This window comes from Mytilus trossulus, chromosome 12 (genome assembly GCF_036588685.1).
Source record: "Mytilus trossulus isolate FHL-02 chromosome 12, PNRI_Mtr1.1.1.hap1, whole genome shotgun sequence".
Lineage (NCBI taxonomy): Eukaryota > Metazoa > Mollusca > Bivalvia > Mytilida > Mytilidae > Mytilus > Mytilus trossulus.
The window spans coordinates 6315430-6333536 of record NC_086384.1 but is presented as its reverse complement, the minus strand read 5'-3'; the positions used below and the strand labels follow the sequence as shown (position 1 = coordinate 6333536).

The 18107-nt window shown below is 31.4% G+C and overlaps 1 protein-coding gene across 1 annotated transcript; it reads right to left on the bottom strand.

Moving 5' to 3' along the window:
- Positions 1-9883: 9883 nt before the first annotated feature.
- LOC134692801 (uncharacterized) lies at positions 9884-16727 on the bottom strand. The gene is made up of 4 exons (XM_063553354.1): positions 15801-16727; positions 14988-15083; positions 12399-12486; positions 9884-11838 (listed from the first exon to the last, which is right to left on the bottom strand). Exons 1-4 carry the CDS (start codon positions 15924-15926, stop codon positions 10928-10930), a joined length of 1221 nt encoding a protein of 406 aa, XP_063409424.1. The 5' UTR covers positions 15927-16727; the 3' UTR covers positions 9884-10927.
- Between the last annotated feature and the right edge of the window lie 1380 nt (positions 16728-18107).

Below are 18107 nucleotides of genomic sequence, written 5' to 3'. Positions count from 1 at the left end.
CAGTGATTAAATGAAATTAAAATACAAAACGAATTCCGCAGAGGCATTTATATTTCTTATTTATCCTATTAGTTTGTTTCCTTTCCACAAAATATCCAGGATAATTGCGCCATAATATGCACAACCATCAGAGCGTATAGTTTATCTAAAACAGGGTTATCGAATGTTACTTTATAGCTACAACTGTATGGCATTGATACTTGTAAAGATGTTGCTACAGTTTTCAGTGTAATTGCCACATACCATTTGCCAAACGGAATTAATAACAAGGTTTGTTAAGTGAACGTTTTAATTCGAATTACGATTCATAGGCCTATTATCAAGAAAGGTTAAAAATTCATTATAAAAACACTGGCTGGTACGAATAACACCACGAACACATATACATTGTACATATTATATGAAACACATAGTATACACATGTTAACAATATGATACCTTGTTTACCGTTACTTCATTTTTATCTACTAGTTTGTTCGGTTTAAAGTTATGTCTGATTTTTTTTATTATTTTTTTGGCAACCGTGCCTGCGCTTAAAATAATATTTAATGACGGAAATATGGAAAGAAGTAAAATTGAGAATGGAAATGGGGAATGTATCAAATAGACAACAACCCGACCATAGAAAAAAACAACAGCAGAAGGTCACCAACAGGTCTTCAATGTAACGAGAAATTCCCGCACCCGGAGGCGTCCCTCAGCTGGCCCTCAAACAAATATATACTAGTTCAGTGATAATGAACGCCATACTAATTTCCAAATTATACACAAGAAACTTACATTAAAATAATACAAGACTAACAAAAACCAGAGGCTCCTGACTTGGGACAAATAATGTATATTGTTTCCTGTATGCCGTCGTCTTTTATACATGGTAATGTAAAACAAAACATTTACTTCTTCTAGAATGCCGTCGTCTGTTATACATTTGGTAATGGAAATACTATATATGTTTTCCGCTTTCCAAATAAAAAAAAATGTTTTTATCAATGAAGTAGTATCAATTTTATATAGTGTTTCTACAATCCTGTCATTAAACATTTTACATCATATAAACGAAATGTTAGAAAGTCACAATATATGTATGCCTAACTTACATTTGAAGAGATTAAAATAATTTCTTAATCTGCCAATAAATGTCGGATGAATTATTATCAGCTTGAAATAATAAACATGTTGTAAGACTCATTATGACGAATATTATTTTGAGGAATAGTCCTTGACACATTTAAATAGAATATGTTCAACTTTGAATAGAGAGGCATACAAAACTAAAAAATCATTCACATTTATAAGTCCAAAATAAGCTGACAGGACCATGACAAAAAAAGTATTTTATTAACATCCAATTATTTAATACAAAATTAATATAGTTTTGAATAACAATAGCACGGTGTAAACAACCCGTTGTGATGTTTTTATGTTATTTTTATGGCTGTCCTGTTGACATATAACATGCACACCTTTTTTATCACGGATTCAAAATCAATTTTTAAAATTGAACACAGAAGATTTTATATCCATAGTCAAGTATTGGCCACTGGTAATGATTTTATGTTTTGCATAAATACTTTTATATAAGCTTTGGATTTCAAATATTTTGGCCACGAGCATCACTGAAGAGACATGTATTGTCGAAATGCGCATCTGGTGCAAGAAAATTGGTACCGTTAATTTTATTACTACCACTGGGTCGATGCCTCTGCTGGTGGACTATTAGTCCCCGAGGGTATCACCGGCCCAGTAGCCAGTACTTCGGTACTGGCATGAAAATACGGATTTATTGTGTTATAAAAATTTACTGTTACAAAATATAAGAAATTATTATAAATTAAGGAATGTATCTCCCTCATGCAAAGCTCTGATTCCTTTCACGGATTTGGCTAAACTTTTTGGACCTTTTGGATTATAGCTCTTCATCTTTTATATAAGCTTTGGATTTCAAATATTTTGGCCACGAGCATCACTGAAGAGACATGTATTGTCGAAATGCGCATCTGGTGCAAGAAAATTGGTACCGTTAATTTTATTATATTCGTATCAAAACTTTGAACTTTTTGAAAAAAAACTAAGGATTTTCTTATCCCAGGCATAGATTACCTTAGCCGTATTTGGCACAACTTTTTGGAATTTTGGATCCTCATTGCTCTTCAACTTTGTACTTGTTTGGGTTTATAAATATTTTTGATTTGAGCGTCACTGATGAGTCTTGTGTAGACGAAACGCGCGTCCGGCGTACTAAATTATAATCCTGGTACCTTTGATAACTAATTAGAGTATTGTCCCATATGACAATCACACTTAACTTCAACAATCATTAAATAAAATCCCAGTAAAAATACTACAAAAGACTTTATTTCTCTGATTTACTCATTAAATTAGTTCCTTTGTCGTCAAATGACATGGATAATCGCGCCTATAAATCGCAAAATGTATTATGTATTTCCACAGAGATATTGTACGCAACTTAAGCAAAGCACTTGGAATTATTCAGAAAAAGTAATTATATGAAAATAAAACAGTACCTTTATGATATGTTTTGTTTTATTTTTCGAGACGTATACCCCACAAATACCGTTTTATCATAACGGATCTAAAAATAAATTTGTCAGACTGTACGAAGTTGAGTATCATAGCTAATATCAAACATAATCTACTGTACATGGGTCATCCCATATCATGGGTTATTTTCGGAGAACATGATATAACCCCCAGTTTTGCTTAGTTTTCTATGTTGTGTTTTGTTTATTATTGGTTGTTTTTACGTCGTTTTTCGATGAAAAAAAATCCACACCTTTTTTAGTTTGTTTTCGAATTTGAACGTCCCTTTGGTAGCTTTCGCTTGTCTTTCGCTACAGTTTTTATGTATCAGCCAGATAAAAAAATTGGAGGAGTATGTACTCAAAACTTGTGTTTCTGAATTGGTCATGGTTTGTTTTTTAGCATAGGCTTTATCGTGCTCGAAATGGAATATGGGGACATATTTTTTTTTTTCACTTTAACATTACAAAATTAATAGATAGATAAATAAATAAAATGAACACTTAAAAACGAAGTCGCTATATTTCACTTATGTACTTCCTTGGTTCGTTTCCACCATTTTCTACATTTGAAAATGCCTGTACCAAGTCAGGAATATGACAGTTCTTGTCCATTCGTTTTTGATGCGTTTTGTTTTTTTGATTTTGCCATGTGATTATGGACTTTCCAAATTGATTTTCCTCTGAGTTCAGTATTTTTGTGATTTTACTTTTTCCTTTCCACCTAATGCCCAGGATAATTGCGCCCATAAAATGCACAGCAGAACGTATAATTTATTTAATACAAGGGTATCGAATGTAAATTTATAGCTACAATTGTATAGCAATGATTCTTATTCAGCTCTTGCTATAGTTTTCAATTTATTTGCCACAGACCATTTGCCATACGGAGAAAATAACAAGGTTTGTTAAGTGAACACTTTAATTCGAACAACGATCTAAGGGCTTATTATCAAGAAAAGTTAAAATATTTTTTAAAGACACTGCGTGGTACGAATAACACTACGAACACATAAATTATACATTTTATATGAAACAAATATGTTCTGACATATAATTTTAGTAAAGGTTCATTTGTATATATTTTAATTTTGTTTAAAAATATACCTTAAACATAAAGTTATATATATTGATTTTCAGGGTGAATTGCAAGGACTGTGAGATTCTAGTGATCTCCGTTAAGAAAAATAATAGGCTACATGCAACATTCTGCCATTCCGTGATTAAGGAAACCACCATTTTATAAACTGAATTTTTAGGATGTAATTTCTAAAAAAACACATGTTTTGTGCCGTAAATATCTTCTTCACATCAATATTTAAACCAATCAGAAGCGAACTAAAAGTGTCAATGTGTAAAGTATTAGAGTTTACGATTGGGAGTATTTCGATGACGTCACATTTTTAATACATAAGACTATGTACAGTTTTGCAGACTTTTGTTCATTTATGGCATTTTTTGCCAAGATATATACTTAAGTGGGTTTTTTTTAATATCTGTCATTATTATGGAGATAACTGTATGGTTGATAAAGCTGCCCTTCATAAAACTTGATTTTAATATACAATAAAGTTATCACCTTATCTTGACTAGCACGGTTGACAGTACATGTGTACTGGTATGCATTTACTTTTTACTTATAATTAAGATATGTTCCTTTAAACAAGTCTAATGTTTAAAGAACTAAAGCCAAACTCAGTTTTGTTGTAAAAAGTAAAATCATAAAAATACTGATCTTAGAGGAAAATCAATTCGGAAAGTCCATAATCACATGGCTAAATCAAATAACAAAACGCATGTTCTTTAAAACGCCATTTTTTCTATTTGAATAGTGGCTGGCACACTGTTTTTACGTATACGTTACGGAGAGGAAGAAATACTATTATATTTGGATCCGAAGAATTGATGTAGAAATTGGGTAAGATCTATTGTCAAAAATGTCCTAATCGACATAATATTGATGAAACATAATGCAAATCTTTCGCTTTACTTTCGCAGTATATATCACTTTTAACTGAGGCATTTGTCATTAAAGCTACATACACGCTACGTTAAGATATACATTTTATATCCGAAGTGATATGAGAATACCTAAACATTATACAATAAAGTACGTGTGGCATGAAATATCTTAAACTGACACGTATTTACTGAGAACACATCAAACGTAAAATCCCAAAAAAGACTGCACTCGAGTAATGTTTCTTACTAGTATATCACTGCATTGTATTTGTTTAATGATTATCTTTCCTATTTTTGTATTTCCTGTTTTAGGCAAGGAAAAACATTACAAAAACTATCATGCTTCCAAATATTGGATGAGCTTGCCCTTTTTAGCTTACATATTCATTTGACCATTTTTAGTTCACCGCAGGACAATTGTATCGGTCAATAAAATCCTTAATCATGGTGAAACGTCTAGATGACAATCTGCTGAGATGGAAACTGTTTTATGACGATAACTCACGGATTTATATGAATAATTTAATACAGTTAAATGCAGTATTTTCACACATGAAATAATACCCTGTTTCCAATGAAATTTGAGTTGATTGTGAAAATTAAATCCTGGTAGAGGCCATCCGACTGAATATGTTTAATGAGGGATACATGATGGACACCAGTAGATGTGGAACTTTCACATGGGGATATGACGGAGCACGCGACAATTGAGAATATATACAGACTTATAATTGAATCAGATTAAAATCGATTAATACAGTCATTCTCTGAAAACCAAGAAACTAAATCTGACTTATATTTTTTTTTAAATAATATGCACTTTTAAAACTTCCAGCTTTCTCCAACAACATTAACTTAAGAATACAGTTTTATCAGAATGAGACTCCGTTCTTGTGGTTATGATATAATTGGATTGCTTTAGTTTTAGTAATTTTGGCACTTATCTAGTCTAAATTAAATAAAATTTTAGAGGATTGCAACACAATTTCATTTAATGTCCTGAGTATGAAATCGTTCAAATTATATTGTCATATTGTTATTCTAAACTGTTTCACAAAATTGATCGCCCTGAAGATCATAAAAATCATTTTATCAAAATAAAGTAAGTTTATAAAGGTTTTGATTTTGTAAAATTACCGGTAATTTTAACGACCATTCTTTTAAAGACCAAATTCCTGGATATTTTGATAATACTGAACTCCCTCTAATTTGTTATATTTACTAGAAATCTACCCGGAAGTATGTGTTTATTTATAGACAATTGTGTAAAGATGTAAATATCATTGAAAATACACCTATGTCGTTTTATTGCAGTAATTCCAACTATACTTATGGCCCTATTTCCCGTGTCATAACAGGAGACCTTAACATCGTTCGCGATCGAGAGTTAAAATCATTCTTCATTAAAGGACCTAAACTTCGTCCCCGACAATTATTAATTGGAATGAGTGTCGTAATATCATCCACGACTCACTCCGTAGTTACTGTTTGAAATGGGTAAAACGGGAAAAGGCTGACAAAATATCTTTGGACTCTTTTTTTAATTCCGTTATGAAGATAGTTGATATTTGAATACAACATTTCAAAGAACATTATACTCTTAACAACTATCATAAAACCCCTATTTCGCGTATTACACATAAACTAAAAGAACTAGCCAAGGAATTTGTGTTTGTCCCGGCTGATAAAGCTACTAATATTATCATTATATTTTGTCGTAAATTTTATATTGAGGTTCTACAAAAGGAAATCACGAATTCACCAACATTCCAACTGACTTCATTTTCAGAAAACGACATATGTTACAAACACAAACGTTTAGCTACTTCTTTACAAGCAGAACCAAATACAATGAAAGTCCCAACTATGTACTGGCTTCCGAAGCTACACAAAAAAACCTTACAAATATAGATTTATTTCATCTTCAAGCCATTGTTTCACTACTAAATTGTCTATTCAACTTACCAGTACACTTGGTACAATAAAAAAAACTGATGATAACTTGTTCAAATAAGACCTTTGGAAAAAAGTGCAATTAATTACTTTTGGAGTGTCAAAAACTCGTTGGAAGTACTTGATAAATTGCATGCATATATTGGTGATTTTGAATCTGTTCAAAGTTTTGATTTTTCTACGCTATTACGGACCTGTTTTTGTATTGTTATGAGTTACAATTTATTACTAAAATTAGCAAAGACCCATCAAAACAACATATGATACAAAAATTTAACAATACTTTTATATATTTGGATGATATATTGGCTCTCAATAATGACGACTTATGTTTACTAAAGAAAATTATCCTGTTGAACTTTGCCTCCTAAGAAAAATTTCACATCGCTAATTAAATGGGCATTAACAAGTCAGATACGAGTACACATGTTCAAACTCTTTTAGGTCATTTTTTAGTAGCAATAAACAAAAAAACTATGTCAATTGGACATGCTTTGATAATATATATGTGCTTGAATTTTTCTTGATAACATCTTTGTTTGCTTTGGAGATTCCGTATATCGTCAAGTTATTAGAATTCCAATGGGGACTAACTGTGCACCAATTTTTGCGAATCTGTTTTTGTATTGTGATGAGTTACAATTTTTGACTAAAATTAGTAAAGACCCATCAAAACAACATTTGATACAAAAATTTAACAATACTTTTAGATATTTGGATGATATATTGGCTCTCAATAAAGACGACTTCAGTATGTTTATCCGTTTTTAGATGGTGACGTTCCCTTTTCACCATCTTATGGTGTTTATATATTTCAACTTGTACGATTCGCTCGTGTATATGTAACAACGTATTAGATTTTAGCGAGAGAAATTTATGTATTACTGAAAAATTATTACACCAGGGTTTTCGATATCACAAACTAGTCAAAAAACATTTACTAAATTTTATCACGGGTATAAGGAAATAAGTCGTAAAAATAACTCAACATGCAGACATCTTATATGTTCAGGTATTTCACATCCAATCTTTTATGGTAATATTCTTTACGAAGCACAAAAAATGTCAGTATTCACATCAAAAATTTCACAAAACCTCTAAACAGACTTAATAAGAAGGGATACAGTTACGATACTGTTGTCAGGTCATTAAAAATTACATATTTTGGCTTTAATATTGATTCACCTATAGGGTCTTTGCATTGGAACTTAACACATTTATTTGAAAAACAGTTGTTGGCATGACACGGGTTATGTTCTTCTTATATATTTTATGATAGTATGATACTAAACCCAGGCCGGGAGGGATTGTACCTGATATTCATATGATGAAGACATAATCTTTCAATCAGTTTATTTGAGGTCTGGAGCTGGCATGTCAGTTAACTGCTAGTACTCTGTTGTTATTTATGTATTATTTTCATTTTATTTATTTTCTTTTGTTACATCTTCTGACATCGGACTCGGACTTCTCTTGAACTGAATTTTAATGAGCTCTTGTTATACGTTTACTTTCCTACATTGGCTAGAGGCATAGGTGGAGGGTTGCGATCCCACCGCAATTGTGTGCCTGTCCCAAGTCAGAAGCCTCTGGCCTTTGTGAGTCTTGTATGATTTCTAATTTTAGTTTCTTGTGTATAATTCGGAGTGAAGTATGACGTCCATAAGCACTGTACTAGTATAAAAAAAAGAAGATGTGGTATGATTGCCAATGAGACAACTATCCATAAAAGACCAAAATGACACAGACATTAACAACTATAGGTCACCATACGGACTCCAACAATGAGCAAAGCCCATACCGCATGGTCAGCTATGAAAGATCCCGATAAGACAATGTAAAACAATTCAAACGAGAAAACTAACGGCATTATTTATGTAAAAAAAATTAACGAAAAACAAATATGTAATACATAAACAAACGATAACTACTGAATATACAGGCTCCTGATTTGGGACAGGTACATATTTTTAAGGGGCCAGCTCAATGACACCTACGGGTGCGGAAGTTCTCGCTACATTGAAGACGCATTGGTGGCCTTCGGCTGCTGTCTGCTCTATTTTCGGATTTTTGTCGCTTGAACACATTCCCCATTTCCTTTCTCAATTTTATTGAGAAGTTATCCGAAAGAGTTAGCTGTATTCTAACTTCAGGATAATGAAAATATCGATGATAATGCATACTTTAAAATGAACTGACTACTATTCATGTTATTTGCCAATTACCGTATAGCGGGTTATTTTCGCGGGGTGTAAATTTTCGCTTATTTTCGCGGATAGAACAAAATCGCCAAAATAAATTCCGCCAATTTAAAAGTGTACATGCAAAGGTATTGATAAAAGTTGCGAAACCGCCAAAATAATAACCGCAAAAATATTTCGTATGCCTTATTCAATGAAAATCGCGAAATTTTACACCCGCGAAAATAACCCGCTATACGGTATCTCTGTGACAAATCTGCAATCAGCAGTGGTTCCTTGTTATGAAACTTATCAACAATACTTGCCATTATAGTTTGTTACATCAGACGCTTTCAGTGGCGCTCAAATCAACAATTTGGAAGTAACAACCTCATCAATAATGTGTAGAATCTACCCATATTTCTTTAGTGGCAAGTTTATTTAAAACTTATCTTGAGATATCCGTTATGAATGTGACAAATATCCAAACACTGAATTATTCAACTTTTATTCAATATTTTATACTCAATATTTTACTTTTCTCATTACAAACATATTCATAAAATCAAAGAAAATAAGGGATTGCATTATCTGAATAGAATGATGTGCTTAAATTTTGCTGAACTTGCAGTTATACAAACTTTCCGATGTGCATTTACATGTATGATTCACAACTATTAAAATTAAAGTCAAATAAATGTTGAACAGTACGGTAGAAATATCGACATGATAAACGACGTTCTTCTTATCTAAGGTTAACGTAAAGGGCGTGAGAAAGAGAGTAAAAGGTATGAATTTGTTATTTAAGACTTGTTGATATTTCGCAGTAAGTAAACTCTATTGAAATTGTTAAGCTATTTAAAAGATTTAAATGTTTACATTTGTGTACTTTATGGTTAACGCTAGCAGTGATAGCCCCGGTGAAAGACTTGGTACTTTCCTGTTCTCATAGAAAAAATTGAAATGAAAAATAAATTTATTGTTCCGTACTAATGGGTTTGAACTCTTTTTACAATGTAACATAAAATAACACGGAAATATTTTACAAAAAATTTGAAACTCAAACCATAATATTTGGTTTCGTGCTTTTGCAAGAACCTTAATTATCAATTTATTTTCAAATAAATTTTGCATTTAACACGTCTTTTGGTGGGCTGAACGTTTTCGTCTATCAACTCATAGACATAATTAATTTATGCCTTGGTTCCGTGAATTCATCGGTGTTGTTTTATGATTTACCTTTCAAAGATTAAATTTCGAATTGAATTATAAGGAAAAACCAATATTTGTTCAGTTTATTCGAAGGAACATTAAAAATTGGTATAAAATGTATGTCAAAAAGATATAAATTTATGCAATTGTCATACACGTGAGAGGGTAAGTTAAGTATGAAACCCGGTTTAATCCACCATTTTTGACATAAGCAAATGCCTGTACTAAGTCAGTAATATGACAGTTGTTATCCATTCGTTTGATGTGTTTGAGCTTTTGATTTTGCCATTACATTAAGGACTTTCCATTTTAAATCTTTCTCGGAGTTCTTTTTTTTTTTGTGATTTTACTTTTAGATGAACCGCTACACGGGTCATTCAGTGTGAAACAAGAGTTTGGTGTTATTTCTAATAGACAGAAAACATATAACATTCATTTCTTAAGTAAGAAATTATAGTGCTTTTTACTATGCTAAATGCGGATGTCTGTCAGTACCGTGCATGATATTGAGAAAGTTTTTCCCTTCACATTGTACAAACTGTTGTATTAAGTAATGATAAGGTCAAGTCTTATTTTGTACTTAACATTATTTTGAAAAAAGCATTTTGTTTTACGGAAAACTATTATAAGGTTTTATTTTTTTGTTACTTTATTTGGGCGACAAATTTCAAATAAATCATCATCAAAAGGTCGATCAGTAAGAAAATGTATGGTTGTTACGACTTCTTAAAATATATAATATTAGATAAGCTCTTCAACTTCGTACTTTTATGGCCTTTTTAATTTCTATGGATTCGAGCGTCACTGAAGAGTCTTTTGTAGACGACACGCGCGTCTGGCGTATATTCTAAATCAGTCCTTGTATCTATGATGATTTTATTCGACACTATTCAGATATCATTTTTCTTGTATCATCCAACTGAATTTTAGACACAGCTTCCAAAGATAAACACTCCCTAGCTACTAGAGTTGAACACATTGTTTGTTTATTTTTCAAAACAAACTTTTATTGGCATTGCATAACACGCTAAATCCTTACAGTACACAGAATAAATTAAAGCTATTTGTTAATCAGAGGCTTTAAAAAGGTCTCCATACTGGTCTTTGAGGTTCTTCCTCACGTCTATTTTCATATGGGTGTCCAGAATTTCTATTACTAGTCCTATTGTTTTGCGAATTATCTCTTCGTTCATTATTGCTGAGGTTAAGTATATTTGATTCGGAAGATGGACTTATTCCTACTGGATTATCTCTCCTGTTATTTATATTCTGAACATTATTATCAATACCACTAGTCAGTGTCATCGAATTACCTAAAGATGTATTCATATAAAACAAGGACTGCGGTTGCGTCGAAATTTTAGTCCAATCAATCGACGTCATTACTGGAAAGACACAGTTCTGAATGGATGAACCTGGCACAATATTAGTCGGAATAATGAACGTTGTTTCACCACTTTGAAGTTTAACGGGTAAAACCTTTAATCCACTGAATATATTTCCAACTGTTATTTCTGAATTTATAGGTACATTTTGCATAGTGTTAAGCTCCCGGAAATTTATCGATCCAGTATTTTGTATTAAACCATTAGACGTTGATGGACTTTGTACTATAACATTTGGTTGTTCCACTGTCCTCAATAAGTCTGGAGGTATACAGTAATCCCTTTTTAAAGCGGAAGTCAACTGAATTCTTCCTGATTTATCACTATTATTTGAAGATTGGTTAGAATAACGTTCATTCTGGTTATAACAATAAGTAGAATCGTTTGAGCTGGATGTATCTTGGTCTGTATGTTTACCAGAAATTGAAGGGGAAATTTGTGATTCTCGAGTCGGTTTTATACTTTTATCTGATGTACATTTTGAAAGATGCTCGAGTAGTTTTGCCTGTAAATCTGGTTCTACATTTGGCAAACTTTTTAAGAATGTAGAAACTTCTGTTGCACATTCAATAAATCCTATTCGAAATGTATCACTATTTGGGTTACCTGTTAATGAAATAGAATACAAGTGATGATATATGTTTATATATATATATATGTATACAAGTTGGTGCTATGTCAAGGAAGACAGTCAAAATATACGATTATACAAACTTAAAATTGTCAACTGACACTGTTGATAATGGAAATTTTGTGTCTCGACATAAGTATTATTTGTTTGCGTGCATGTTGGATCTTGAATATGATTACGGGTCATGTTAAGTGCATGTTTGCATGTGTGTTATGTTATATCTATCCCCAATAGATCAGAATCGGGATATTAAATCTGCTTTCACCAAGGTCATAAAAACGCTTTCTGCAAATGAAGTAACCATTTAAACAATTGTTTGATAGTCAATAGGTTGCATAATGCAAGTCAAAAAATCTTCCCTTAGTGTATATTCCGCCACTTTATCTGAAAGTCCAACGTGTGTAAAAATATAGTACTATCTATGTTTGTGAGTAATTTCAAAAAGCAAGTAGTTGATGAATATATTTTGCCTAGTGTAGATAAGTCGGTTTTTTATAATCAGTATAAAACATCATTATAAAACAAATATACATACTAGAAAATTGTTGTCTTTGGAGCTGGCGTAATTGTTTTACTGTCAGTTCCAAAATATCTGCTTTTTCCATTTTATTATGTCTCATACCCTTCAAAAAACAAGAAATCTTTATTATGATATTTAGATATGTATAGCATGTACATTTAATGAAAATAACACTTATTACTGGCTATTTATTTCATTTCGTACGTCTGGTACGCTTTTATCAATTAACATTCACCATGAACGCTCAAGTCTAAGCAAAAGAAACCCAGGAATGTTAATATATGTAAACAAAGTATGAGCTATGACTACAACGTTATCAAAATAAGATTTCAAAAATAAGTACAAGACTTAAGAAACTTATTTTGCGGGAACTAAAAACAAAACAGCAAAACAAAACACTTTAAAAAAAAAACACTAGCAGTCAACAGTTTGAGGCAGCAATAGTTTGCCAATGTTCAAATCATATAAATAGATTACGAAGATACAAATCAAAGAGAAAGACACTTTACAAAACATTTTCAATTTTCAAATACTATAGATATTACGAACTATGGTGAAACCTGACTAAACCGAGTCCTGCATAAACAGAAAACCTGTATAAACCAAACATGTTCTTACGCACCGTCAAATCAATCGCATGCGTTGTGAACCTGATACAACCGAACAGAGGCCAAAACCGAACAAAGCCGTAAGTCCAGTAGAGGTTCGGTTTAATCAGGTTTTACTGTATAAGATTAAATAGCTGGCTTATTAATCTTTTACTTTTTTCCAAATTAATGTTAAGTCATACCATTTCATAATGCATCACTCAGAAGATGAGTGATAGACGACTCGTGCTTAACCATAAATCATACAGAAAGAATAGTTTATCAATTTTCAAAACTCATAAATCTATAATGATCAAACATATCAAATTCAAAAATCACGAACACTGACGTAATTGCATGAACGCCAAAAAGAGCACAGAGACTTGGTACATGTAATCGTTGCTTCATATTAATATATAAACCGCCATGCGAATCCACAATCGCGTAAGACAATAATCGAATACTGTAAACCAACTTATTTTCGCGGATACTTTATTTCGCGTTTATCCCCCAGCTAGTTCTCTTCGCGGGGATTTAATTTCGCGATTTTCTAATTAACTTCATGTATTTTGATAAGGAAAGATACAAGTTATACATATTCGCGACGATTTAATTTCGCTTTATTTTTCTACTCGCGAAAGTCGTGAAAATTAATCGCTCGCGAAATTAAGTTGGTTTACAGTAATCATAACGTAATTATTAGTTACAAGTCAATTATAGTTCTGACGTATTTGCAATCTCATATTGATAATTTCGTAGTTGTTTAACTATAAAAAACCACCTTTTGGACACAAATAAACTGAAAAAGCTACAAGCATCCTTGTTTGACCCTTCGTTAATTATTACTTTGACAGATATGGAACGTTTTATCTTTTGTCAGTGCTCATGTAATGAGAGCCCTCTAGTCATTGAGCAATGATGTATCGCAAGATAAACACCGTATCGTGGGAAAAATAATTTTACCTTTTTCGCTACTCTCATATAATTAGTTAAACTGAATGTAGGTAAATATCTTCATCATAATATGTATCATAGATAGTTTTCATTTAAACAACAAATCAGAACTGTTCTCCCTAAAATAGTATGTATAACGTGTTCTAAACCTTCAATCATTAATAATATTATATGGAATACCCTCTTTGAAATCAAATTTATTATATTTATCTCTAAGTTTTACTTGTTGTAACTTCACAAGGAATGAAACAGTTGATATTCATTCGTTTGGTATGTTTGAGCTTTTGATTTTTTTATTTGATTAGGGATCTTCCTTTTTGAAAATTTCTCGGAGTTAAGCATGTTTGTGCTTTTGGTTTTTTTCAATTGATTTGTTTTGGTGAGAATTTTTCTTTATTTTTGGAAGTCTTGTCATTAATATATGTTTGAATTAAATATACATATAAAACGGTATGGGGAAGCACAAAAACAATCATTAAGTTTCATCATCTTCAGGGATACGTGTAGGTTTCATGACGTATAAGTTATCATTACAAATATCCTGAATTGTCTTCCTGTTCATTTCTTGATTTCTATAGTTTGTCTATTCCTTCTTCCCTATATCGTATATTTTCCCTCTTTTTCGAGTCGGTTATGATACGATAGTAAGATATGAAATTGGTTATCACCATACGAACTTTAATGAACAAATTGCCTTCATTAAATAGAGGCAACAGTAGTATACCGCTGTTCAAAACTCGTAAATCTTTGGACAAAAATAAAATTGGGGTAACAAACTAAAACTGAGAGACGCATTTAATATAAGAAGTGAACAACGACACAACGTTAACATGTAACACACACAGAAACGGACTAAGCATATGCATTTAACCATACAGAAATGATTTGTGAAAGTATGTACCGGACAATTGAAGAAGATGCTAAAACCCCGACCAACACAACTTTATGAATATTTTTTGAAGATTGGTAACTGGTTCACTCAGTCAGTAATACCTTGACACTGACTTAATAAAGTTATCAAATAACGTAGCATTTAACATGTTCATTGATGTTTAAATCTTACTTCTTTCTTTATAGCATCTAAAAGAAAGGTTTTCAGCTCTGACAGGCTGGCATTGATCCTCGCTCTTCTTCTTTTTTCCATAAGTGGTTTGGATGACTGTAAAACAATGAACAATAATTTAATGTTGGATGTAACGCGTCTTCTGATTGGCTGACGTTATTTTGTTATCAGCCCATAGATATAATTTAGTCATGTGACCGTGACGTCATCAACGTTTTTTCATGGTTTTCTACGGTTTAAAATAAAATAATAAGAAATGACTGTAATATTTTTTCTGTTTATTCGAAATAACATATAAAAAATGTGGTGCACACTGTTAAATAACCCGCTACGCGCGTTATTCAGTGTGCACCAATTTCTTTATGTTATTTCTTCATAGACAAAAAAATATACAGTCATTTCTTAATTGTGAACCACAAAATGTATAATACATGGCATAAATGAACTAGTTACTTAGTTCATGTTTAATCTTCAATTGTCTTTGTAGTGTTTTGAAGAATATTTTTTAATTTGTGTTAATCTTTTTTTAACATTTTTTATTAGTATTATTTAATTACAGCTTTTCATGTTATATAAACTTTTGAAACACATTTCCTTCCATATTGTTTATCTTTACTTGGAGAAAATTATAAAAACAATAATGATACATATCAACTTCATCAATAAAAAATGAATAATCGAACAAGGAGAATGTGCAGACAAAAAAAATGTATATTTTCAAGGCAATTTGTCTTTCCTCAAAACAAATATTATCAAATGTTCAAAAGAAATCCTCAAAATAGATAATATATCAATACCAAGTAAAATACTTACTTTCCTTTTCTCCGTTGATGTCGATGTAACTTTTTCACTTTCCTTCTGCAATTCACTTGTACATACTTCATTGTTATTATCTTCATCAGGGCTGCTGATTTCATTTTCCATTTTTAAAGAATTCATACAAAAAGTGACAAATATATTACTCCATTTCGTTTCAAAAACTTATTTAACTAAATAAAGGAGATTTGTTGAATTCATTTGAAAGTAAGTTTTCTTATAAATGTCACTCAAACGTCGAAAAATGGTAACGTGAAAATGTTACCCTCATTTCATTGGCCTATTCATCACCATGTCTCAGATTTGTAGATGTATTCATCTTAATTATACATGGCACGCGACAATATGTTTTAAGATTGTGGGAAAACCACGCCCACCATGAAGCGAAATGAACACCTGTAATGAAGTGATTTACCTGGTGAATTCCTTTACAGATATTTAAACAGATATTTAAAAAGATTTTACGTATGAAAGGATCAAACACAAGAGGAACCAAAATGTTCTTACACATTCAATATTGTTTTTTTGAATTTTTTAAGTTATCATGTTTATGATCATATGTAGCAGACACATGATTTTTCTTTAATATAAAGGGTATTCAACAAAGTCAGTCCAAACATGATTCGTTCAGACATCTTCTGTTGTGCATCATCCATCTTTTCATACTAATGAACTACATGTCACGGCAGAAAAACTGTAAAATTTATAGACATGTCAGATGGACACACAGCACACGTGGGATGCACCTATAAGAGTTGAAATACCGACACTGCATGGTGTATGTGGTCAATCGTCAGGATTTTAAGTGTCGTTATTTCTGGATGAAATTACAACTCAGTTAAAAATATCTGCAATGTCATTCATAAAATATTTCTCTGCCAAATGTGACCGTAAATATACAAAAATCAAGTTATTTTTCTTGTGACTTGCGTCGCTCTTCTTGTCATACCAATATTTGGTTTCAAAAAGCAATTTTCTGTTGTCTTTTTTTAAGCAGCTAATGAGAAGGTAAAAATGTATTATAGTAGCCATATTGTGGCCATAAATAGTAAAAATTCCCAAGCCATCCATAGTTAAGTTAATTCTATAAGTAACTGTACATGTAAGAATAATCTGGTCAATTAAGTTCAGAAAGTTCACTAGTGATGTCACTGTTATGTCATATACAAAAAAGATATTTATGTTTAAAACACATTTTGTCACAAAATATTGCTACAAATTAATGACAGGATCTTAGAATGAGATTATCTTGGCAGTGTTTGCCAATATACAATAAACGACTTTAGTTTAATATTTTACGAACAACATTTTTAATTTGAAAATTCGAGAAGCAAAATATGGCCTTATTATACCTTTTCCTTTTTCATATACGTGTTGCTAAATAATACCGTTGAGTTAATGTAAGTTTGATGTTATGTCAGATAGCAACATCTGAAGCCATGACTTTAGGTCAAATTAGCATTTTTTAAATGTAATTGAAATTTATAAAGGATCATCATGCATTGTCATGACGCTTTTATTATTCTTAACCTTTTTTAAGTCAGTAAACAACTAAATAGACGTGCATGTGATTATCCTTGAGCAAAAAGTACAATAACAAAAATACCGAGCTCCGAGGAAAATTCTAAATAGAAAGTACCTAGGTACGTCAATGGCAAATGGTGAAGTATCTGTTAACCGATAGGAAATAAAATCAAACCATCTAGCCGGATCTTTATTTTTTACCTGAAAATGGACGTGTATATATATTGCACAAAAGCTTACAAGTGGGATAACAAGAATAACAAAAACAAACAAAAATTATAACAGATTATATCAACCACCAACATCTGACCATTATTCGTACATCTAAAATACACTTAAAACATGCTCAGTTAGCTTGACTTACAGGATGGTTTAACTCGAACCTGAAAATAGTAACAAACTGATCAGTCGTTGCTTTCAATAATACTCATGAATGTTTATTTCATCTGTAAATTCTGTATACAGAGGAAAAGTATTTACTTTATATATCATTAAAAAATTGACTGCTTGATAATTTCAATCTCAAAACTAAAACACTATAATACTCTGAGATAAATTTTTGTTGTCACTTAAGACAAAATCTTATTAACCCTAACCATAAGTCGAAGACCTGTTCACAAGTGCAATTTGTACAATTTAATGCAAATACAATCCGAAACCAACTCATGAGCAGAGATTCAAAATATTTCTAGTAATAAACACACATACATAAATAATATATACTACATGTTTAAAATATTAATATAACATTTATGCAACCTTAATATTTGTTCTGTAACT

Excerpts from the sequence above, each read along its gene's own strand:
- LOC134692801 (XM_063553354.1), bottom strand. The coding sequence starts at position 15,926 with ATGAATTCTTTAAAAATGGAAAATGAAATCAGCAGCCCTGATGAAGAT. Across the intron at positions 15,084-15,800 it reads CATCAACGGAGAAAAGGAAA|TCATCCAAACCACTTATGGA; the intron begins GTAAGTATTTTA and ends ATTGTTTTACAG. Across the intron at positions 11,839-12,398 it reads CCAAAGACAACAATTTTCTA|GTAACCCAAATAGTGATACA; the intron begins GTATGTATATTT and ends TTTCATTAACAG.